Source organism: Gopherus evgoodei, chromosome 12 (genome assembly GCF_007399415.2).
Source record: "Gopherus evgoodei ecotype Sinaloan lineage chromosome 12, rGopEvg1_v1.p, whole genome shotgun sequence".
NCBI classification, from domain to species: domain Eukaryota; kingdom Metazoa; phylum Chordata; order Testudines; family Testudinidae; genus Gopherus; species Gopherus evgoodei.
The window spans coordinates 37,760,614-37,777,606 of record NC_044333.1 but is presented as its reverse complement, the minus strand read 5'-3'; the positions used below and the strand labels follow the sequence as shown (position 1 = coordinate 37,777,606).

Below are 16,993 nucleotides of genomic sequence, written 5' to 3'. Positions count from 1 at the left end.
AAAATTCCTTCTAGCTGGAAGGATGCTGGGGCATGGGACTCCCAGGGAGTGAGCATAAGTGGCAGTAATTGTAGTGCATGGAAAACATGACTCCTCAACAGCTCGTCATTTTGCATTCCAGCCATGGAGAGCTGCTGGTCTTGTCCCCAGGATGAGTGGTCTCACGGGGGCCAGGTCTCCTGCTGGAAGAAGGCCGTGGTATAGCTGTTCTGGGCCGAGCTCACCAGCATCGTGCTGATCATGCTAACGTTAGTGGGGATGGCTCTCAATGCTTCTGTCACGGCATTGTATGCGAGGCACATAGACACCCCTATTGGCAAAGCTGCCGGGGGCCTCATATTTTACTGCCACATGGCCAGCCTGCTGGGCTCCTTTGCCAGCGTGTTCCTCTTTGCTGGGGAGCCAACAGGTTAGAAGTGCAAACTTCATCGGCTGGCCTTCGGGGTGAGCTTCACGCTTTGCCTTGCCAGTATCCTAGCCAAATGCATCTGGATTCTGGCTGCCTTCGCCATTCCCATGGGAAGACCGACAAAGCTGCAGACCAGCCTGTATCTGATTGTTCTTGGCATCCTCCCCGCTCTGCAGTGCACTGTCTGCTTTCTGTGGCTCCTCCTTGACTCTCCTGGAGTCAGGCGTTCGTATCCCAGGAAGGCAGACTATCTGATCATTGAGTGCTTCAGCGAAACAGGCATCAGCTTCTCCGTCAGCACCAGGTATCTCTGTGTCCTGGCCTTCTGCTGCCTCTCAGCTGCCATCAAAACCCACTCCCTGCCTAAGATTTTCAGCGACTCCCAGGGCATTTCCTTAATGATGGTGACTTTCTTTGCTGTCTGGCTCTCCGTGATGCCAGCTCTGGAGTCGAGAAAGGAGCAAATAGTTGATATGATGGCTGTCGTGTCTATCCTGCTGTCTTCCTACAGCGGCCTGGCCTTTCTGTTTTTCCAGAGATGCTACGTTATGTTATTCAGACCCCATCACAATGCTACAGAGTGGATCAAGAAAACCACGTACGCGTACTGCCGAAAGGTTGCTAGCAAAGCCAATCTGAGCATCCAGCTGGAGCCCAGCACCGCCACCATGGACATGTTCGCCTAAGCAGGGCATGGAACGAATGTGGGGATGCTGGGTGTTAGTTGCTCAAATTGTTTGTAATTCTGCTTTTTGCTGCGTAAAGGCCTCTGCAGGGCTGGATTCAGGCAAAGCCTGGTCCCAACCAAACAAATCCATCAAGCCCCAAAGCAAGGGGACGGGGAGAGGAAAACCGGCTTACAAATTTTGGCGCACCCTATGGAGAACTTTGGAGCCAACCCCTTCAGAGCTTGTCCCTCAGACCAGCGTCTCACTTGCCCTTGCCTTTAAATCTGCCCCAGGCTCTGTGACTTGCTGATGCTAGTTTCTTCTCGCTGCATAGACATACCTTGAGTGACTTTGGGCAAGTCACTTTGTCTCTCGGTGCCTCAGTTTCCCATTTGTATTTCCTTTCTTTCACTGTTTGTCTTACCTGGTTAGACTGTCAGCGTGCTGATGCATGGATTTATTGGCTCTCATAGTATACAGCACCTAGCGCAGAGGGGGTCTTTCCGGGATTGGAGACCATGAGTGGTGATGTCGCAAATAACAAATCTACCAATGTTCAGGGCTGTTTGTGTCCATGGGGTTGATTCAGTGCCATGGTTACTGAAAATAGTTGAAGGTTGGGGGTGGGTGGTATCACAAATCTACAGGATCTGTGCCACACACACACACCCCAGCTTGTAAACAGTCTCTTGGAGGAACCCCAGCCACATGTGCAGACCCCCAAGGAGTCCCACTCTAATTTCAGGGTAGGCCCCGCAGCCTCACCCCCTCCTGGGCTGAGCTCTTGAGCTCCAGCGCTCTTGCTTCACACTCTGAGCTCTGTTCGGTGTGTCCGACTGAAATAGACTCCTGGCAGAGACTTGCCCACTCTTCAGGGACTAACATACCCAGCCAGTGTTTGCAGTTCCCCCAAACAGCCTTTTCAAAACAGAGTAGGGTTTATTAGTCAAGTGGAACACAGCACTCCCGTTCGGGTATCCTGTGCACTGGACTACACTTCCTGTCTTTAGAGTCTTTGAGAAATTCTGCTTATACTGAGGTTTGGGGTAGGGGCGGGAGTGACTCTGTAGGCCTCCAGTGACCCCCGGCAGCAACGTCCGAGAGTTAGCGGCATCACCTTTATTTCACCGAGAGTCTTTTTGTCAGTGTCCTGTTGGCAAAATACTTGCTCAGCACAAAGATGTAAATATTGAACTGCAAAATCAGTATCTACAGCACTACCTTGCTGCTGGCCAGTGTACTGCCAGAGGCCAGGATAGTGGAGCTGCTCTTTTAATCAGCTCTTTGGTGCAGCAGTCCTATATTAATAGGTTTGTAGCCCCACCACGTGTCTGCTGAAGGGATTGCATGTCTGTGTACTTAGTTCCAGCATTGGGCAAATGCAGGACCCCATCAAATGTGCCTCATTTGATTCAGCAGTGACAACACTGAATTAAATGGGCCAGCTATCCATCTGGCACCATGCCACTGGCTTGATTCAGAGTTATGGCAGGGATGGATTTGGCCCAGCATCTGATAAAGAGAGAGGCTTCAGGACCCTTATATACTAAATTGGCCATAAGCCTACCTTCAGTCAGTGAGGCTGAGAGAGTCTAGCTGAAAACCAAGGGAGGTTTCAAGGGAAAGAATCTTGCCAGGCAGATGTGGTCTTGACCTCTCTAGATTGTAAATGTTTCATATTTAAGAGTCTCGTGGAGGACGTGTTAATACAGTAAATGCTATTGCTTCATGAAATAGATGAATAAAGGCGGAGTACATCTGAACAAGTCTGAATCAGTGAGTTTATTCCTGATCCTTCACTGTCTCTTGGTAACACTCTGCATCTCTCTCTTTCTTTGTCTGGCTTTCTCTCTGCATTACTATCCTGTTTCCCTATTCTTTAAGCTCCACTTCCGCTACTGTCGCCTGCCTCTCCACTCATGATTTGATACACAGAGTAGAATATGTACTCTCCTTCGGAACTGACCTGAGTCTTAGGTTAATAAAAACAAGAAAGAATAAAAGTAAAGTCTCCAGGAGAGAGTACAGTGTGTGTCCCTCATCTGTAACAAGCTGCTGCAGCTATGAGAACAAACTGGCTGCTGTCTCTGAAGACTGGCAGGCTTCTTAAAGAGGCAACCGTCCCATTCTCAAGCTGAATACCCCATATCCTTCTCACCCCCAACTTTCTCTGACTTCCCCCACTACCTCTAAGAGTCATATTTCAGCTCAAACATTCCTTCCTACAGATAGGCATCAGAAACATAACCCCCCTACCGTGAAGTAACTGCGTGGTTAAAGCCGGAGAACAGACCGTTTAGAGAGGAGATATTCTTTTCCTCTCCATTACAAGCAAATGCAAGATTCTAAGGAAGGGGCAAGGTCGATACAGTTTTTACATTTGCCATTTTACTAAAACCATTTCCTATGTAAAAAAACCAACAACCCCTCTCTGATAGGAACCTTACAATAGCAGTCAGTTGTTGCATTGTGTATCTGTCCCAGGCACCTAGTGCCAGGGTGTTGTGCTAGTTGCATGCCTGTTTAACTGTGCAGGTTGCACTGCTGCTCCTTGCTCACCTCCCCAGCCCAAAGATCTGATTGTTCTTGAGTTGGTACTTCCAGCTCTCAGCCTCCCGTCCCCAAGTCTGCACTCACTGAAAAGGGAAGTCTCAGCCGTGTTTTCAGTTACCCCAGACACATGCTGAATGAAGCAGGTTTTCGGTTGTGTAACACAAGCGGCAAGTGCTGGTAACCATGGATGCTGTTATCGACACATACAGGCAGCAAGAGGCAAAGGGCTTTGGAAGGAAGTTCCGCAGACGTCCGCTGGAGCTCAGTAAAAATGTCTCGCTTTTTATCAGGCTACTTTTTGCTCTGTGCCTGGCTGCTTTACCCTCTTTGCTGCTCTGCCCCAACAGAGATCAGCACCACCCCACCAGGGAACTGTGGCCCCAGCCAGTTCCTTGACACCCAGGTATTTCAGTGCAGCCCGTGTGGGGAGCCCCGGGTGAAAAGCCCTACAGGTGAGTGGGAGCTGGCTATGCTGAATGCTTGAAAACTGATTGATTTTAAGGGTGGCCCTGAGTCAAACACCCCAGAACTTTGGAACTGAATTTTGCAGCTGGCCCACAGCTCTGTAATGGGCCAAACCTCTAACCTGCAGGCTGGGGAGGGTGTGTTGAAACCTAGATCCAAATATGGTGACTTGAGCCTGCCTGCTTTAAAAAACACATGCACAATGGAAAGCCTGTCTGCATCCCTGGCTATGCGTTTCTGCCATGCGTTAGTGCAGGAGCTTCAGTCACAAAGGAAATGAAGCCAGCCCAGCCCAGGGATCCTTGGTCTCTTCTGGCTAATGCTGGTCAGTCTGTATTGACTCTGCCAGCTGGAGGCTCCATGTTGGAGTGGCGTGAAATCATTGGCAGAGTTCCCCACAGCTCCAGTGACTCCCCATACTTGCTCTGGCTATGTGTGGCCTACCACAGTGAAGACCTGAGCAGGATCAGGCTTCAACTTTGGATGCTTTAGACAACTTTGGGTGCTCCCAGAGCGGATCACGTGGTAACCTGGCAACTCCAGTTCCTGTCTTCTGCAGCTGCTGATGCTCCTCTGTTTTCCAGGCCTGCGATGTGTCTGTGCTGACAGCCGGAACGTGACGGGCCAGGCGGCGGAGTGCAATGCTTGTGTAGGTGCAAATCAGGATTCTAACCTACCCTTCTCCCTGTCTTGGTTTGCCTATGCTGCAATCAGAGATGTGCAGTACATGTAGATGTTACTGGAGCTAGCTAGAGCCAATATATCAATCGCAGTGAAGCCATGGCAGCCGGAGTCAGCAGTGGCTGTGGGGCCCCACCCAGAAACCCGGGCAGGTGCTCCAGTGGCTACCCTGTGCTGCTGCTGCTGCTTCTGTGCTGTTATTCGATCTAGCTAGACCAGGGGTGGGCAAACATTTTGGCCTGAGGGCCACATCGGGGTTGTGAAACTGTATGGAGGGCCCAGTAGTGAAGGCTGTGCCTCCCCAAACAGCCTGGCTCTTGCCCCTTATCAGCCCCCTCCCACTTCTTGTCCCCTGACTGCCCCCCTCAGAATCTCTGACCCATCCAACCCCCCCGCTCCTTGTCCCCTGACTGCCTCCTCCCGGGGCCCCATACCTATCCACCCACCCCTGTCCCCTGACTGCCCCAACCCCATCCACATCCCTGCACCCTGACAGGCCCCCCGGGACTCCCACACCTATCCAACCCCCCTGTCTCCTGACCAACCACCCGCTTCCCGCCCCCCTTACCATGCCACTCAGAGCAGGAGGACTAGCAGCTGTGTCGTCCGGCCAGAGCTAGCCATGCTGCCGCGCTGCCTAGCAGGAGCTTGCAGCCCCCCTTCCCAGAGCGCTGGCAGCACAGCAAGCTGGGGTAGGGGGGACAGCAGGGGAAGGGCCAGGGGCTAACCTCTCTGGCCAGGAGCTCAAGGGCCAGGCAGGACGGTCTGGCCCACGGGCCGTAGTTTGACCACCTCTGAGCTAGACCAAAGCAGGCTTGTGCATGCTACCAACCTGTCACAGCGCTGACTGCCATGTAGACAGGCCCTCAGTGTTACCAAGACCCTTCTGCAGCCAGAATGTTCTCTTCCATGCAGAGTTCCCGGGAGCCTGCCTCGCTCTGGGAGGCCACCTTCCTTGATAGCAGTTTTCTGGCTTGTAATGTAAGTAATGTTGCTGCTACCCTCTTGGGCTGTTTCTTCTCCCTTTAGAGAGGAAGGATTGTCTAGTGGTTAGGGAGCTAGCATGGGACTCAGGACACATGGGCTTCAGTTCCCTGCTTTGCCACAGGCTTCCTGTTTGACTTCGGGCAAATCACTTAGTTGCTCTGTGCCTTATTTTGCCCCCTGCAAAATGGGAATAACAGCCCTGCCTCCCAGTGTGTTCAGAGGGTAAATGATGTGAACACTCACATACTAGAGGGATGGGCTATAGACTTTCCTGAGACAGTGTTTGTAGCGAGGGTGCTATTGTCCATGCTCTCTCTTTTGCATGTAGAAAGTCTGCACGCAGAGGGGGCGGGCTGAGATTGAAGGGATCGAAGATGGAGGCACTCAGACGAACAAGTGCACTCTGCTTTCTCCCACAGAGATTCTTTTTTGTCTGTCTTTGTGCACATTGGAAAACATAATCCCAACTATATGTATAAAATGATGGGGTCTAAATGAGCTGTTACCACTCGAGATCTTGGAGTCTCTGTGGATAGTTCTCTGAAAACATCCACTCAATGGGCCATGGCAGTCAAAAAAGCGAACAGAATGTTGGGCATCATTAGAAAAGGGATAGATAATACGACAGAAAATATCATGTTGCCTCTATGTAAATCCAGGGTACACCCACACTGTGAATACTGCGTGCAGATGTGGTCACCCTATGTCAAAAAAGATATACTGGAATTGGAAAAAGTTCAGAAAAGGGCAACAAAAGTGATTAGGGGTATAGAATGGCTGCTGTATGAGGAGAGAGTAATAAGACTGGGACTTTTCAGCTTGGAAAAGAGACGACTAAGGGGGATATGATCGAGATGTATAAAATCATGACTGCTGTGGAGAAAGTAAATCAGGAAGTGTTGTTTACATCTTCTCATAACACAAGAACTAGGGGTCACCAAATGAAATTAATAGGCAGCAGGTTTAAAACAAACAAAAGGAAGTATTTCTTCACATAATGCACAGTCAACCTGTGGAACTCCTTTCCAGAGGATGTTGTGAAAGCCAAGATGATAACAAGGTTCAAAAAAAAGAACTAGATAAGTTCATGGAGTCCATCAATGGCTATTAGCCAGGGTGGGCAGAGATGGTGTCCCTAGCCTCTGTTTGCCAGAAGCTGGGAATGGGCGACAGGGGATGGATCACTTGATGATTACCTGTTCTGTTCATTCCCTCTGAAGCACCTGGCATTGGCCACTGTCAGCAGACAGGCTACTGGGCTAGATGGACCTTTGGTCTGACCCAGTATGGCCGTTCTTATGTTGTTAATTTAAAAGCAAAGCCAACTAGACTGAAACTGCAGGTTAAGGCCTTGTCTCCACAAAAGAGTTATATTGCTTGAGCTCTACAGGTGTAAAGGTGCCCAGGCTGATGTAGCTATTCCTGTAGGGGAAGGGGAATAAGCTGTAACTGTGCCCGTGCTAGGGATTGTACGGGGATAACTCACACCTTGTTCTCTTGCTCGGACCCTGCCTTATTTGCGCTCTCCCTAGAACTCTTGCAACGTGACTGCCTGCGAGCTCCTGACCAACACGGTCATTCTGAACGCCTTCTCCTTGGAAACCCGGGCCTACGACCTGTATGCAAAGGCAAAGTGAGTCCCACTGTGCCTGCAGAACTGGGTGACAAGCTGCTACTCCTGGAAGTGAATTGAGTGCCAGGCTGATGGCGCTGGAGGCCGAAGCTGTCTGGCTACAGCAGGAGAGCAGCAAAATCATGGCTTGATCATGCAGAGAATATGCAAGAGCATCCTTACCTAGCGTGATCCTGGAATAAATTGATCCTTGTGGCATCCATGCATGGGATTTTTGCTTTGGCCAAAATGGGCAATGGAAGCTCCTCTCCTATTACATTACTCTCCCCTGCTCCCATTAACCTAGACCTTAACCTAGAAGGTCCCACTGCTCAGGTAGAAGAGGTAGTTCAGTCTTCATGGCTTTTTCAGCAGGTGCCTTTGCTGACGACACCAGCAAAATTGACAATGAGGTGTCCAGATCATCACTGGCACTATGGCCTTGCATGTGAGTGCAGGGGAATAAGATCAGTTCATTCACCGAACAGCCATCAGAAGGTAACAAATCTTGGTCTCTCCTGGCATCATCTAGATGCAAAATGGTGGCCTAGAGGTGAAGGTTTGGACAAAGCCTGAATGAAAGTCCTGTAGGGGACAGTCCTATATTGGCAGGGAAATGGACGGGATGGGACCCAATATAGCTTTGCTCCAGGTCATTTAAAAACCAGCAGACTCCTGATTATCCAGACTGCTTGGGAGACACCAAGGATGTTTAGATTATCACTGTATTCATTTATTTATCTCATGGAGAAATGTGATTTGATTTTCTTTTCAGAAGCCAGAACCTTCCAAAGCTGTTTTATAGCAACACAGGGCTGCCTCCGCTCTCCTTTGGGAAGAACTCCAAGGTAAATCACGGCTGTTGCACAGACAGACCTGCAGAGCCACGTGTATGAATTAAGACAAGAAATAATACATGTTCTTTATTAATTAACCCCAGTCCCTTTCCTGCCATCTCTCGAGAACCTCCCTGTCTTCAGTTTCAACCTAAACTGCTGTGCATGGGGCATTGTACCCTTTACTGGTCTTGTCTGGTGTCCACGCAGAGTCCTGGACAGCTCAAGTTGCCCCTCTTTGTAGGAGACTCTGCTTCTCTAAACTTATCTTACTGAACAAGCTGAACTGGGAGCTCAGAATAAGCTCCTTGTTAAACCTTCGCTCAGCTAAAATAAAGGGTGTTCTAAATGAAATCTGCTTGAACTTGGGTATGGAAAAACCTTAGACTTGCCCAGCTCTTCTGCAAAGTTTTCTACTTGATGATTGTACTTCATCTTCCCCCCACCCCCCGACCAGATCAATTTTAAGCTTGTAAAATACGATGCCCGAGGAAACTTCTTAGGCTGGGAGGACGTGACAGGTGGCACTTTGCAGGTGAGTTAATTTCATTTTCTCCTTGCTGTGGTATGTAACCAGTGCTGGGATTCAGTTGCTAGAACTAGGGTCTGGAGGGGCGACTTTACTTTAATCTGATCCGCCAACATTAGCAGAACCGTGGCCCTCTTTTGAACCACTGGGTCTCCGCAACCATGTAATAATTCCTGCTGGGGCATGAGCATGGACACAATGAGAACAAGGTGGCTGAAGAATCATGAACAAAAGCAGATGATAAAAATCAGCATATCAAGTTGAGGGGGCGGGTTCCAGGGGTATCCCAAGGGCTGGTGTTAGGGGCCCTCTTATTCAACAGCTTCATTAAAGACCTAGAAGGGGGAGTTACCGGCACAATAATGAAAACTGCAGGTCATATTAAATTAGGAAGAACTACAATCAGGACAGAGATGTAACCCAAAGGGGCCTGGAGAGATTAGGAGCATGGTACAGATATTTAATGAGAAGGACAAACCCAGAAAGCAGGGATGTAGCAGTAGGGGTGACAGTAGGCAGTAAATTAGACAGGAGTTCCCAGTGTGGTAAGAGGGAGGGGCAGCAGAGCTTTACGGGGCTGCATAGGCAAAGGCTGCACACCAAAGAGCGGAGGGGGAACGGGCTGTCTTCATACAGCCCTGTGGAGATAATTACCAGTTACTGATGATAAATTGGAGAAGCCACAAAAATAATCTGGGGGCTGGAAAGTCTAATGATTGATTGCAGATCACAAGTATAAAGTACGTCCAGCCTGGTGAAGGGGCACGTAAGTGCAAACGTGAATGGTGTCACACTAACAAGGGGTTAGTTAGGCTGGGACAGTGGAGTTTAGTTAGAAGAGAACTGAAGTTGCACTAGAGAGAAAGGATAGTCGGGCGGGTGGAGCATTAACCTAGGACTTTGGAGACGTGGGTTCAGGTGTCTCCTCTGTCATAGACTGCCAGTGCTGTCTTCTTTCTGTCTCAGTTCCCACCTGTGCAATGGGGATTACTGCCCTCCTCCCAAGGAGGAGTTGTGGGGCTGAATTCAGCGAAAGGATTGTGAGGTGCCCGGGCACGACAGGAATAGGGGCTATGTAAGATAGCTATCTAAGGGGTAATGGGCTGAAAGTGGGAGCTGACTATCTCAGAGCACCGCTCGTGGCAGTCTCACAAGCGAAGTGTGGAAGCGCCGTTGCCTGGGACCTTTAAACTAGGTGGGATAAAGCAGTAGAAAATCAACAGCAGGGAACAATCCTGCATTGGCCGGAAGATGTGGGGACGGCTCCGGGTATAACTTACATGGCTGTTTAAGAGGTGGTGTGCAGAGTGATCAGTGTAAATGGGAACAAATTGGGTGTCCACACCGAGGGGATAATAGAGGCCAGAGTGAGGGGAGAAAGTGAACCTCCCACTGAAATGTGTGTCTCACACCCACCTTCCCCTCTTTCTGCTTCGGGGAGGATCCACCCTCACCCCTGATCACCCTATGGCATGCAGGCTCTGGCTTAGGGTGTAGTCTGAGGCTGTCTCCTCAGCTGGTGACAGCACCGAGCCTACACACAGCTGGTGGTCTCATAGAAATGGCCCCAGGAGCACAGAGGTGTCCCAGGAAGCAGGGTTGGGAATCTCTGGTGCATGTCACCACCGCCTGGTCCCAGTGCCTTTTCTTGTTCCCCTGCTAGCTCTGTGCAGACTGTCAAAGTGTACTCGATGCTGCCTACTCCTTTGGGACATCCTACCAACAGTCTGTAAGTTACAGTTGCGTCTTCCTTGCCATTCCCCCGCCCCCCTTCTCATGAGCTGAACGAGCACTAAACAGGGGCTGGGCTGGTTGTTTGCTTCAGTAGTTGCATGGAGGCATTGCAGTGAAACTCCATGATAAGCCACTGGGTTCCCAGAGCTAGTGATTTATTTTCCTCCCTTGCGCCCAAGACTTTTCTGTCCCCCTCCCTCAATCTTTTCATGGTCTTTACAGTCAGACACTGCCAACACTGGGAATCTGGGAATCTAGTCTCTGCCCTGACACAGATTCCCTCTGGGCCCTTGGGTGAGTTGCTTATCTGTCTGGCTTTGACATTCCCTGTGTCCCGGGAATCCCCAGGCTGGGAACGAATCTCGTCAAGCTGAACTGGATAGGAGAAAAGTTTGCTCTGAGGGACAGATTTTCAAAGGAGACCAGAGCATAATCTAAGGGGCTGACTATCCCCCAAATCCCAGGCAGTAAATGTTAGTGGAAATCGCAGGGTCTTTTTCGGCTTGAAAATGGAACAAGTCTTTGCGGTGCACGTAAAGCTGCATCTGGGCAAAGGAGGGCTAATTGCACAGCATCTTTGTTATAGCATCGCCGTGGTTTTATTTTGCAGTGCACTGTACAGGTGTCCAACCTGCTGCAGCGAGTCCCCGAGCCCATCTTTTACGAGATGTTCCTGCAGTTCTCCAATGAGAAGGGGAACTGGCTGTGGCCAGTCCCTGTAGCGAATCCCCAGCTGCAGCTGAATAGCCCAGGTGAGGTTCTCTACTGGCCAGAGCGTTGGTTTCCCTCTCATGATTTTCTTTTGCTTCTCAGCTTTAAACATTTCTCTGTGAATCCTAATATTTCTGTTTAGATGGGAAGGATCCCCAGCTACTTCCAACCACAGTGAGAAGCAGTGCTGGAGCTCATTAGCCGAGTACCTGCTCTGCTAAGCGCTCAGGCAGGACTAATGAATCCTCGTAAGGCAATGGGCTCAGCTCAGACTGCCTGGTTTGCTTTGACATTTACGCTCCACAGGCCTGCTCTTAATGAGCAGGGATCCAGCAAATCTGCAGGAAAAGGACAGAACAGGTGTCGTTTTGTGCTATAAAGCACCAGTGAGTGTGCGGCCAATCATGTCAGTCTGTTAGCTGGCCAGCTAAAGGCCTCCGGAGTTCAGACAGGTGGTGTGGTGTAGTGGCTAGTGCATGCGACTCTGAGTCAGCAGATCTAATACCGGCACTGCCCCAATTCCCTATGGCCTTGCGCAAATCACTTAGGCCGAAATGTTCAAAAGCTGCCTCTAATTCTGGGTGCCTCCAGTTTTGGGCACCCAACTCGAGACACCTAGAACCCTGTCTATTCACCCCAGAGGAGTGGAGCTGTTGCTGCTTAACACCTAATTGTCTCCTGATGGGCACCTGAAAGTCATCGATAGCCACATTGGTCTTATTCCCATTTCTTAGATGAGGAAACACAGAGTGGGGGGGCCATGGTCATTTCCCCATAAGGCTGAATTTGTCGGTGTTTGCAAAGCATCATTTAAAAAAAACAAACCTTTGCACATAAAAGGCAATGGTGGAACACACACACACACACACACACACACACCCACCCGCTGGGTGCTCAGCAATTAAATGCTTAGTTCAGGTGATCATCTGCCCCCAGACCTTTGGTGCTACTTGCTGCATGGCTCCTGTGACGAAAAGAGACATTGTTCTGTGTCCTTGTTATAACCTGCAGGGAGCAAAGTGCTTCGGTAGAGCCAGGGAACAGAATGTAACATCACGTGTTCAGTGTGTGATCTGTGTTTTACTGGCTAACTACAGGACCCAGCCCTCCCAAAATCAGGGATATTTAGTCACCCATAAGGCCAATATTAGCCCCAAGGCTTTGGTGCACACATTCTTGATGCTGGCTGGGCAACTATCCTTGCACCGTGGTAGCTGCATACAGGTTGCTGTGATGATTAGTGAACAGATAATGGAAGGGATGCAGTGGCAATGCTGATATTGAGCTGCGGGAGGGGGAGCAGTTAATAACAGATTTGGCATGAGGATAGCACAAAGGTCTCCTGGATGCAGGAGGAGAGAGACTTTCTATTTCCCTGATTCAGCAAAGCCCCAAGCACAGGGTTACGTTCACTGAGCTGTTTTCTATACTACAGAGTTAGGTTGACCTTAAGCAGCTTATTTTGACCTATCTCTGTAAGCCAGTGGTCCCTAAACTTTCAGCGGTGGTGTCCCCTTGCCCTTGTCTATGCTCCCTGTCCAAGCCAGGGCTAGGAGCTGGGGGGAGAGGTGGACAGGAGTAAGGGGGCTGAGGCAGGGGCCAGGTCTGGGGCCAGGAATGGAGCCGTGGCCAGGAGCCAGGGCTGGGGTTGTGGCCTGGAGCAAAGCTGGGGGCAAGACTGGGTTGTGCTCCCTCCCTGACCCCTGCGGGGGCTGGCCCAGGCTCCACTGCATCCCCTCAAATGTTCCTAGGGGGCCGTGCCCCACAGTGTAAATGCTTACAGCAGAGATCCTCAAACTAAAATATATCTCTGTATGCAGGGCTTTGGAGCTGTGCTCCAGCTCCGCTGCAGCTCCACTGCTCCAGTGCTGCTCTTTGCTCCAGTTCCAGGCTCCGCTCCAAAGCCCTGTCCCTATGTAACTCTCCTGCTACTCCAATGTAATAACTCCACCTCTGCAAGAGGCATAACGCTTAGGTCAACATAATTAGGTCAATGCAGTGTCAGTGTAGACACTGCATTGCTTCCATTGATGGTTGCTGCCTTTCAGAGGCCATCCCACAATGCTCTAAGCTGACAGTTCAATCGCTGCAAGTGCTCCTGGTGAGGATGCGCACCACTGACACAAGGAGCGTAGTGTGGACACGCAAAAGCGATGTAATCATTGTGGTGGCTGCACGTCAATGTAACTTAGGTCAACTTAATTTTGTCGTGTACACTTACCCTAAGCTTGTGCTTGAAAACATTAATCTCAACACGTATGTAAATCCCATTGATCAAGTAACATCCTTTTGACTGCAGTGTGCATGCTCGCATCAGCTCCTATGTGGCTTAGTTGCATCTGTAAGTGGAATAGACTGTTGGCTTCTGGGGCATCACAAAACCAGAAAAATCTATTGCTTAATCTGGAGCTCAGAGAAGAGTGACAAAAAAGATCAGGGGTGGGGACGGAGGATCAATGTATGTAGCGATGTGGACGGCTTGGCTAATCGGTATCTGGGGTGGGGTGCGGTGGGGGGGGTGGACACAAATAATACCTGTAAGGTTGTTAGGGTTTTACATTCCTGCGCTTTTTGCTTAGCTTGTGCTGCACAAATAGCCGTTAGCCATGGGATGAAGTGTTACCCATTTTCACTGACCACTCTGCGGGCGAGTTAATTCTGGGCTGCTTCCATCACATGGCCAAGTCTTGTGCAGCTGATCCATCGTACCCGTTCCTCTGTTCAAACTCTTTTGCTATTTCTGCATAGCCAGCAACCCCATAGGCTCATGTCTGGCCCAAGCACACAGTCTATTGGCCCTCACTTTTGTGCCTTGATCTGGTGACCCTACATTTCATTTTCATGCGCAGATCACACGGAACAGTGGTTGTTGTGTGGATTATTCCCTGTTAAATTCTATTTCTTTGTGTAATGAGTGATTGGGAGGCAGCAGAATGTTCCAGCCCGTTAGCCTTTAGTGTTTTTAAAACGGAGTCATGAGTCTGAAGACCTTTATCTGCTTGAAATAGATGTAGGAAAGACTTTTCAGACCCACTTTATGCCCCTGGAATTTGAAACAGGCCTCCCTAGTCTGGAAGCTGGGCCTGCTCTAGCAATTTCGCCACCCCAAGCACGGTGGCATACCGGGGGGGCGCTCTGCCACTCGCCGGTCCTGTGGCTCTGGTGGACCTTCCCTGCGGGGGATGCAGTGGTCACGCGGCTCCGGTGGACCTCCCGCAGGCGTGCCTGCGGATGAGCCACCGGAGCTGCGGGACCAGCGGACCCTCCGCAGGCACGCCTGCGGGAGATCCACTGGAGCTGCCTGCCACCCTCCTGGCAACCGGAAGAGCACCCCCCACAGCATGTCGCCCCAAGCACGTGCTTGGCACGCTGTGACCTGGAGCCGGCCCTGTCTGGAAGACCGTCTCCTGCTGGCTGGGACTTTGGCTGTGAAACTGATGCTGCTCAGTGAAAAAGGCCATCCCTGTGTAATTAATGAAACCTTTCTCTGTTCAAACTGAAAACCTTTAAAATGCATTTTACTCTCACAAAACTGTGTGTCCAATTGGGTGCCTAATTTGCATGCACAATTACCATATGCAAATTAGCTATTGGCATGCAGATAGCTAGCTGGCCATTTGAACCAATACACAGGTTGCTTGTGCAATTCTTCTCCTGCGTGCTCAGATCACATCTGATTCTCATACTTTAGTGCAATGCTGGTGTGTTTAGGATTTATCATCTCAATTTGATCGTTTTTTCCTATTGCTATTTTGCAGACAGGAAACTTTTGTGAAGTGATTTTCCAGGAGACACTGTAGTTTAGTGCCTCAGACATAGAACTGAGCATGTGCAGCAAGTGGCACAGGCAGGGGAAGGCGGTGCCTCCCCAAACAGCCTTGTGTGGCTGTGCCCACGCTCTGCCCCAAAGTCTGCTTCTGTCTACTTCCAGTTCCTTTCCCACTTTTCTGTGGCTGAGAGGCTGGGGCCAATGCGCACAAGGCCCAGGGCTGGGACCATGCTGCACCACCTGTCTGTCCACCTGGTGCTGGGGGTGCTCCGGAGCTGGGGCTGCCCCATCTGCCCGGTGTGCTGGGGCTTGGGCCGCGCCACCCGCCTGCCTGGCACTCCGGGGCTGGGAGTGTGCGCGCTCTGGGCAAAGGGGGCAGCGGCTGCATGGGGGGGTGCGCTCTGGGCGAGGGGGGCCAGCGGCTGCATGGGGGGTGCGCTCTGGGCAACGGGGGCCAGCGGCTGCATGGGGGGGTACGCTCTGGGCGAGGGGGGGCCAGCGGCTGCATGGGGGGTGCGCTCTGGGCAACGGGGGCCAGCGGCTGCATGGGTGGTGCGCTCTGGGCGAGGGGGGGCCAGCGGCTGCACAGTCTGCCCATCTGTAAATGGGGGATGATGCTATGTATACCTGCCTCCTAGTAAGGCTATCAGGAATAGTCATAACAACATTTCTAAGGGGCTAAGTGAGAGCAAAGTGACATTAATGCCAGCTAGTGGTAGGGTTGGGGGATCCTATTCCCAGCCCCTATGCCCTCTAGGGAAGCCTTTTGCCCAAGCAAATGCAATGCATTTTGGGTTCCACTTGTCCAAGTGGTGCGGGTTTGTTTGTTTTGGTTTTGAAAATGCAGAAATTCTCATACCTAATGCGACTTTTTGTGCTGAAGTTTGTGAATTTGAAAACAGACACGTTTCATTTAAAAAAAAATTGTTACATATTGTCCACCTCTTATATCTGAGTTGGTTACCAGCTTCCTCACTAGATTTATTTTGGTTTGGATTTGTCCTTATGAAGTTCTGCAAAAAGAACCAAAGCAAATTCTGTCCTGCAAACTCTTAAGCATGCTTAGAATTTTACTCCAGCGAGTCTACATTGACTCCTATGGGATTGCTGCAGGGAATAAGGCTATGCAGGCATGTAAAGTGCCTTCAGAATCTGCCTGAAAGCCACAGATCAGGCAAACTAAATCCATGCTGGAGGGAGAGATGAGTTATTGCTATCAAAAAGCAGGATGTTGTGCCATTCTCATTGCAGTTCGAGAGTTATATTGGAATTCTGCTACTACTGGGACTCAGGAGGCCTGGATTCTATTCCTGGCTCTGGTGCTAACCTCCTGAGTGACCTTGGGGAAGTCTCTTCACTTCTCTGTGCCTCAGTTTCCCCATCTGTAAAATGGGGATAATGACACTGACCTCCTTTGTAAAGCACTTTGAGATTAACTGATGAAAAGCCCTAGATGAGAGCTAGGTAGTAGTAGTGTTATTACCAATGAACAGGCTGATGGGCGGGAAGTGATAGGGCTGGTTATAAGGATGTATAATTAAGTTGTCTTGGAGCAGATGTCCGTTCTCATCCCTGGTTCTTCATATGTTGGGTGTGCAGCTAGCTGGCATTTATGGTGTCTCTGTAAATAGGTAGCTCAGTGCTCATTACATTTGCAGTCCCTTTCTGAGGTTGCATCTTGCCCTGGCTACCAGAAATGGTGTATCTGTGTATGCAGCTAACTCTCCTCTCTGCATGTTTCTTTCAGCCTCCCTGAGGTCTGAGAGGCTAAGAAGATTCTTTCTAGTCGATGGGCTCTCGGGCAGGCAAGGGAACCTGTCCAATCAACCAGCATCTGTCACGTTGGCAGCAGGGCTGCTCCTAAGGTAAAGGGCATGGGCAGACCACTGGGGCAGTCACCGGTTTAGCCTTTTTGACTTCCATCAATTTTTGTTCCCCCAAGTTTGTCACAAAGAAGGGATGTAACCGACATTTCTCCAGGAAAATTAGGTACAGCATGGCTGGCTCTGTAGTAGGGCAAGCCCTGGAGCACAAAGAAT

General features: G+C 50.3%; 2 protein-coding genes across 7 annotated transcripts in view; both read left to right on the top strand.

The window, feature by feature from the left end:
- Positions 1-16,993, top strand: part of LOC115660414 (meckelin-like) — a 37,923-nt gene that overhangs the window by 1,925 nt on the left and 19,005 nt on the right. For 4 of the 6 annotated variants that reach the window (XM_030581836.1, XM_030581838.1, XM_030581837.1 and 1 more), the window contains exons 3-11: positions 3,840-4,082; positions 4,680-4,744; positions 5,692-5,757; positions 7,296-7,396; positions 8,151-8,223; positions 8,669-8,746; positions 10,404-10,469; positions 11,085-11,226; positions 16,702-16,819. In XM_030581836.1, the coding sequence (XP_030437696.1) occupies positions 3,840-4,082; positions 4,680-4,744; positions 5,692-5,757; positions 7,296-7,396; positions 8,151-8,223; positions 8,669-8,746; positions 10,404-10,469; positions 11,085-11,226; positions 16,702-16,819 (952 nt within the window). The remainder of the gene's footprint in view (positions 1-3,839; positions 4,083-4,679; positions 4,745-5,691; positions 5,758-7,295; positions 7,397-8,150; positions 8,224-8,668; positions 8,747-10,403; positions 10,470-11,084; positions 11,227-16,701; positions 16,820-16,993) is intronic. The other 2 variants (XM_030581839.1, XM_030581841.1) reach the window with 2 other exon arrangements.
- Positions 4-2,819, top strand: LOC115660415 (extracellular calcium-sensing receptor-like). Its single transcript, XM_030581842.1, has one exon. It carries the CDS (start codon positions 517-519, stop codon positions 1,093-1,095), a length of 579 nt encoding a protein of 192 aa, XP_030437702.1. The 5' UTR covers positions 4-516; the 3' UTR covers positions 1,096-2,819.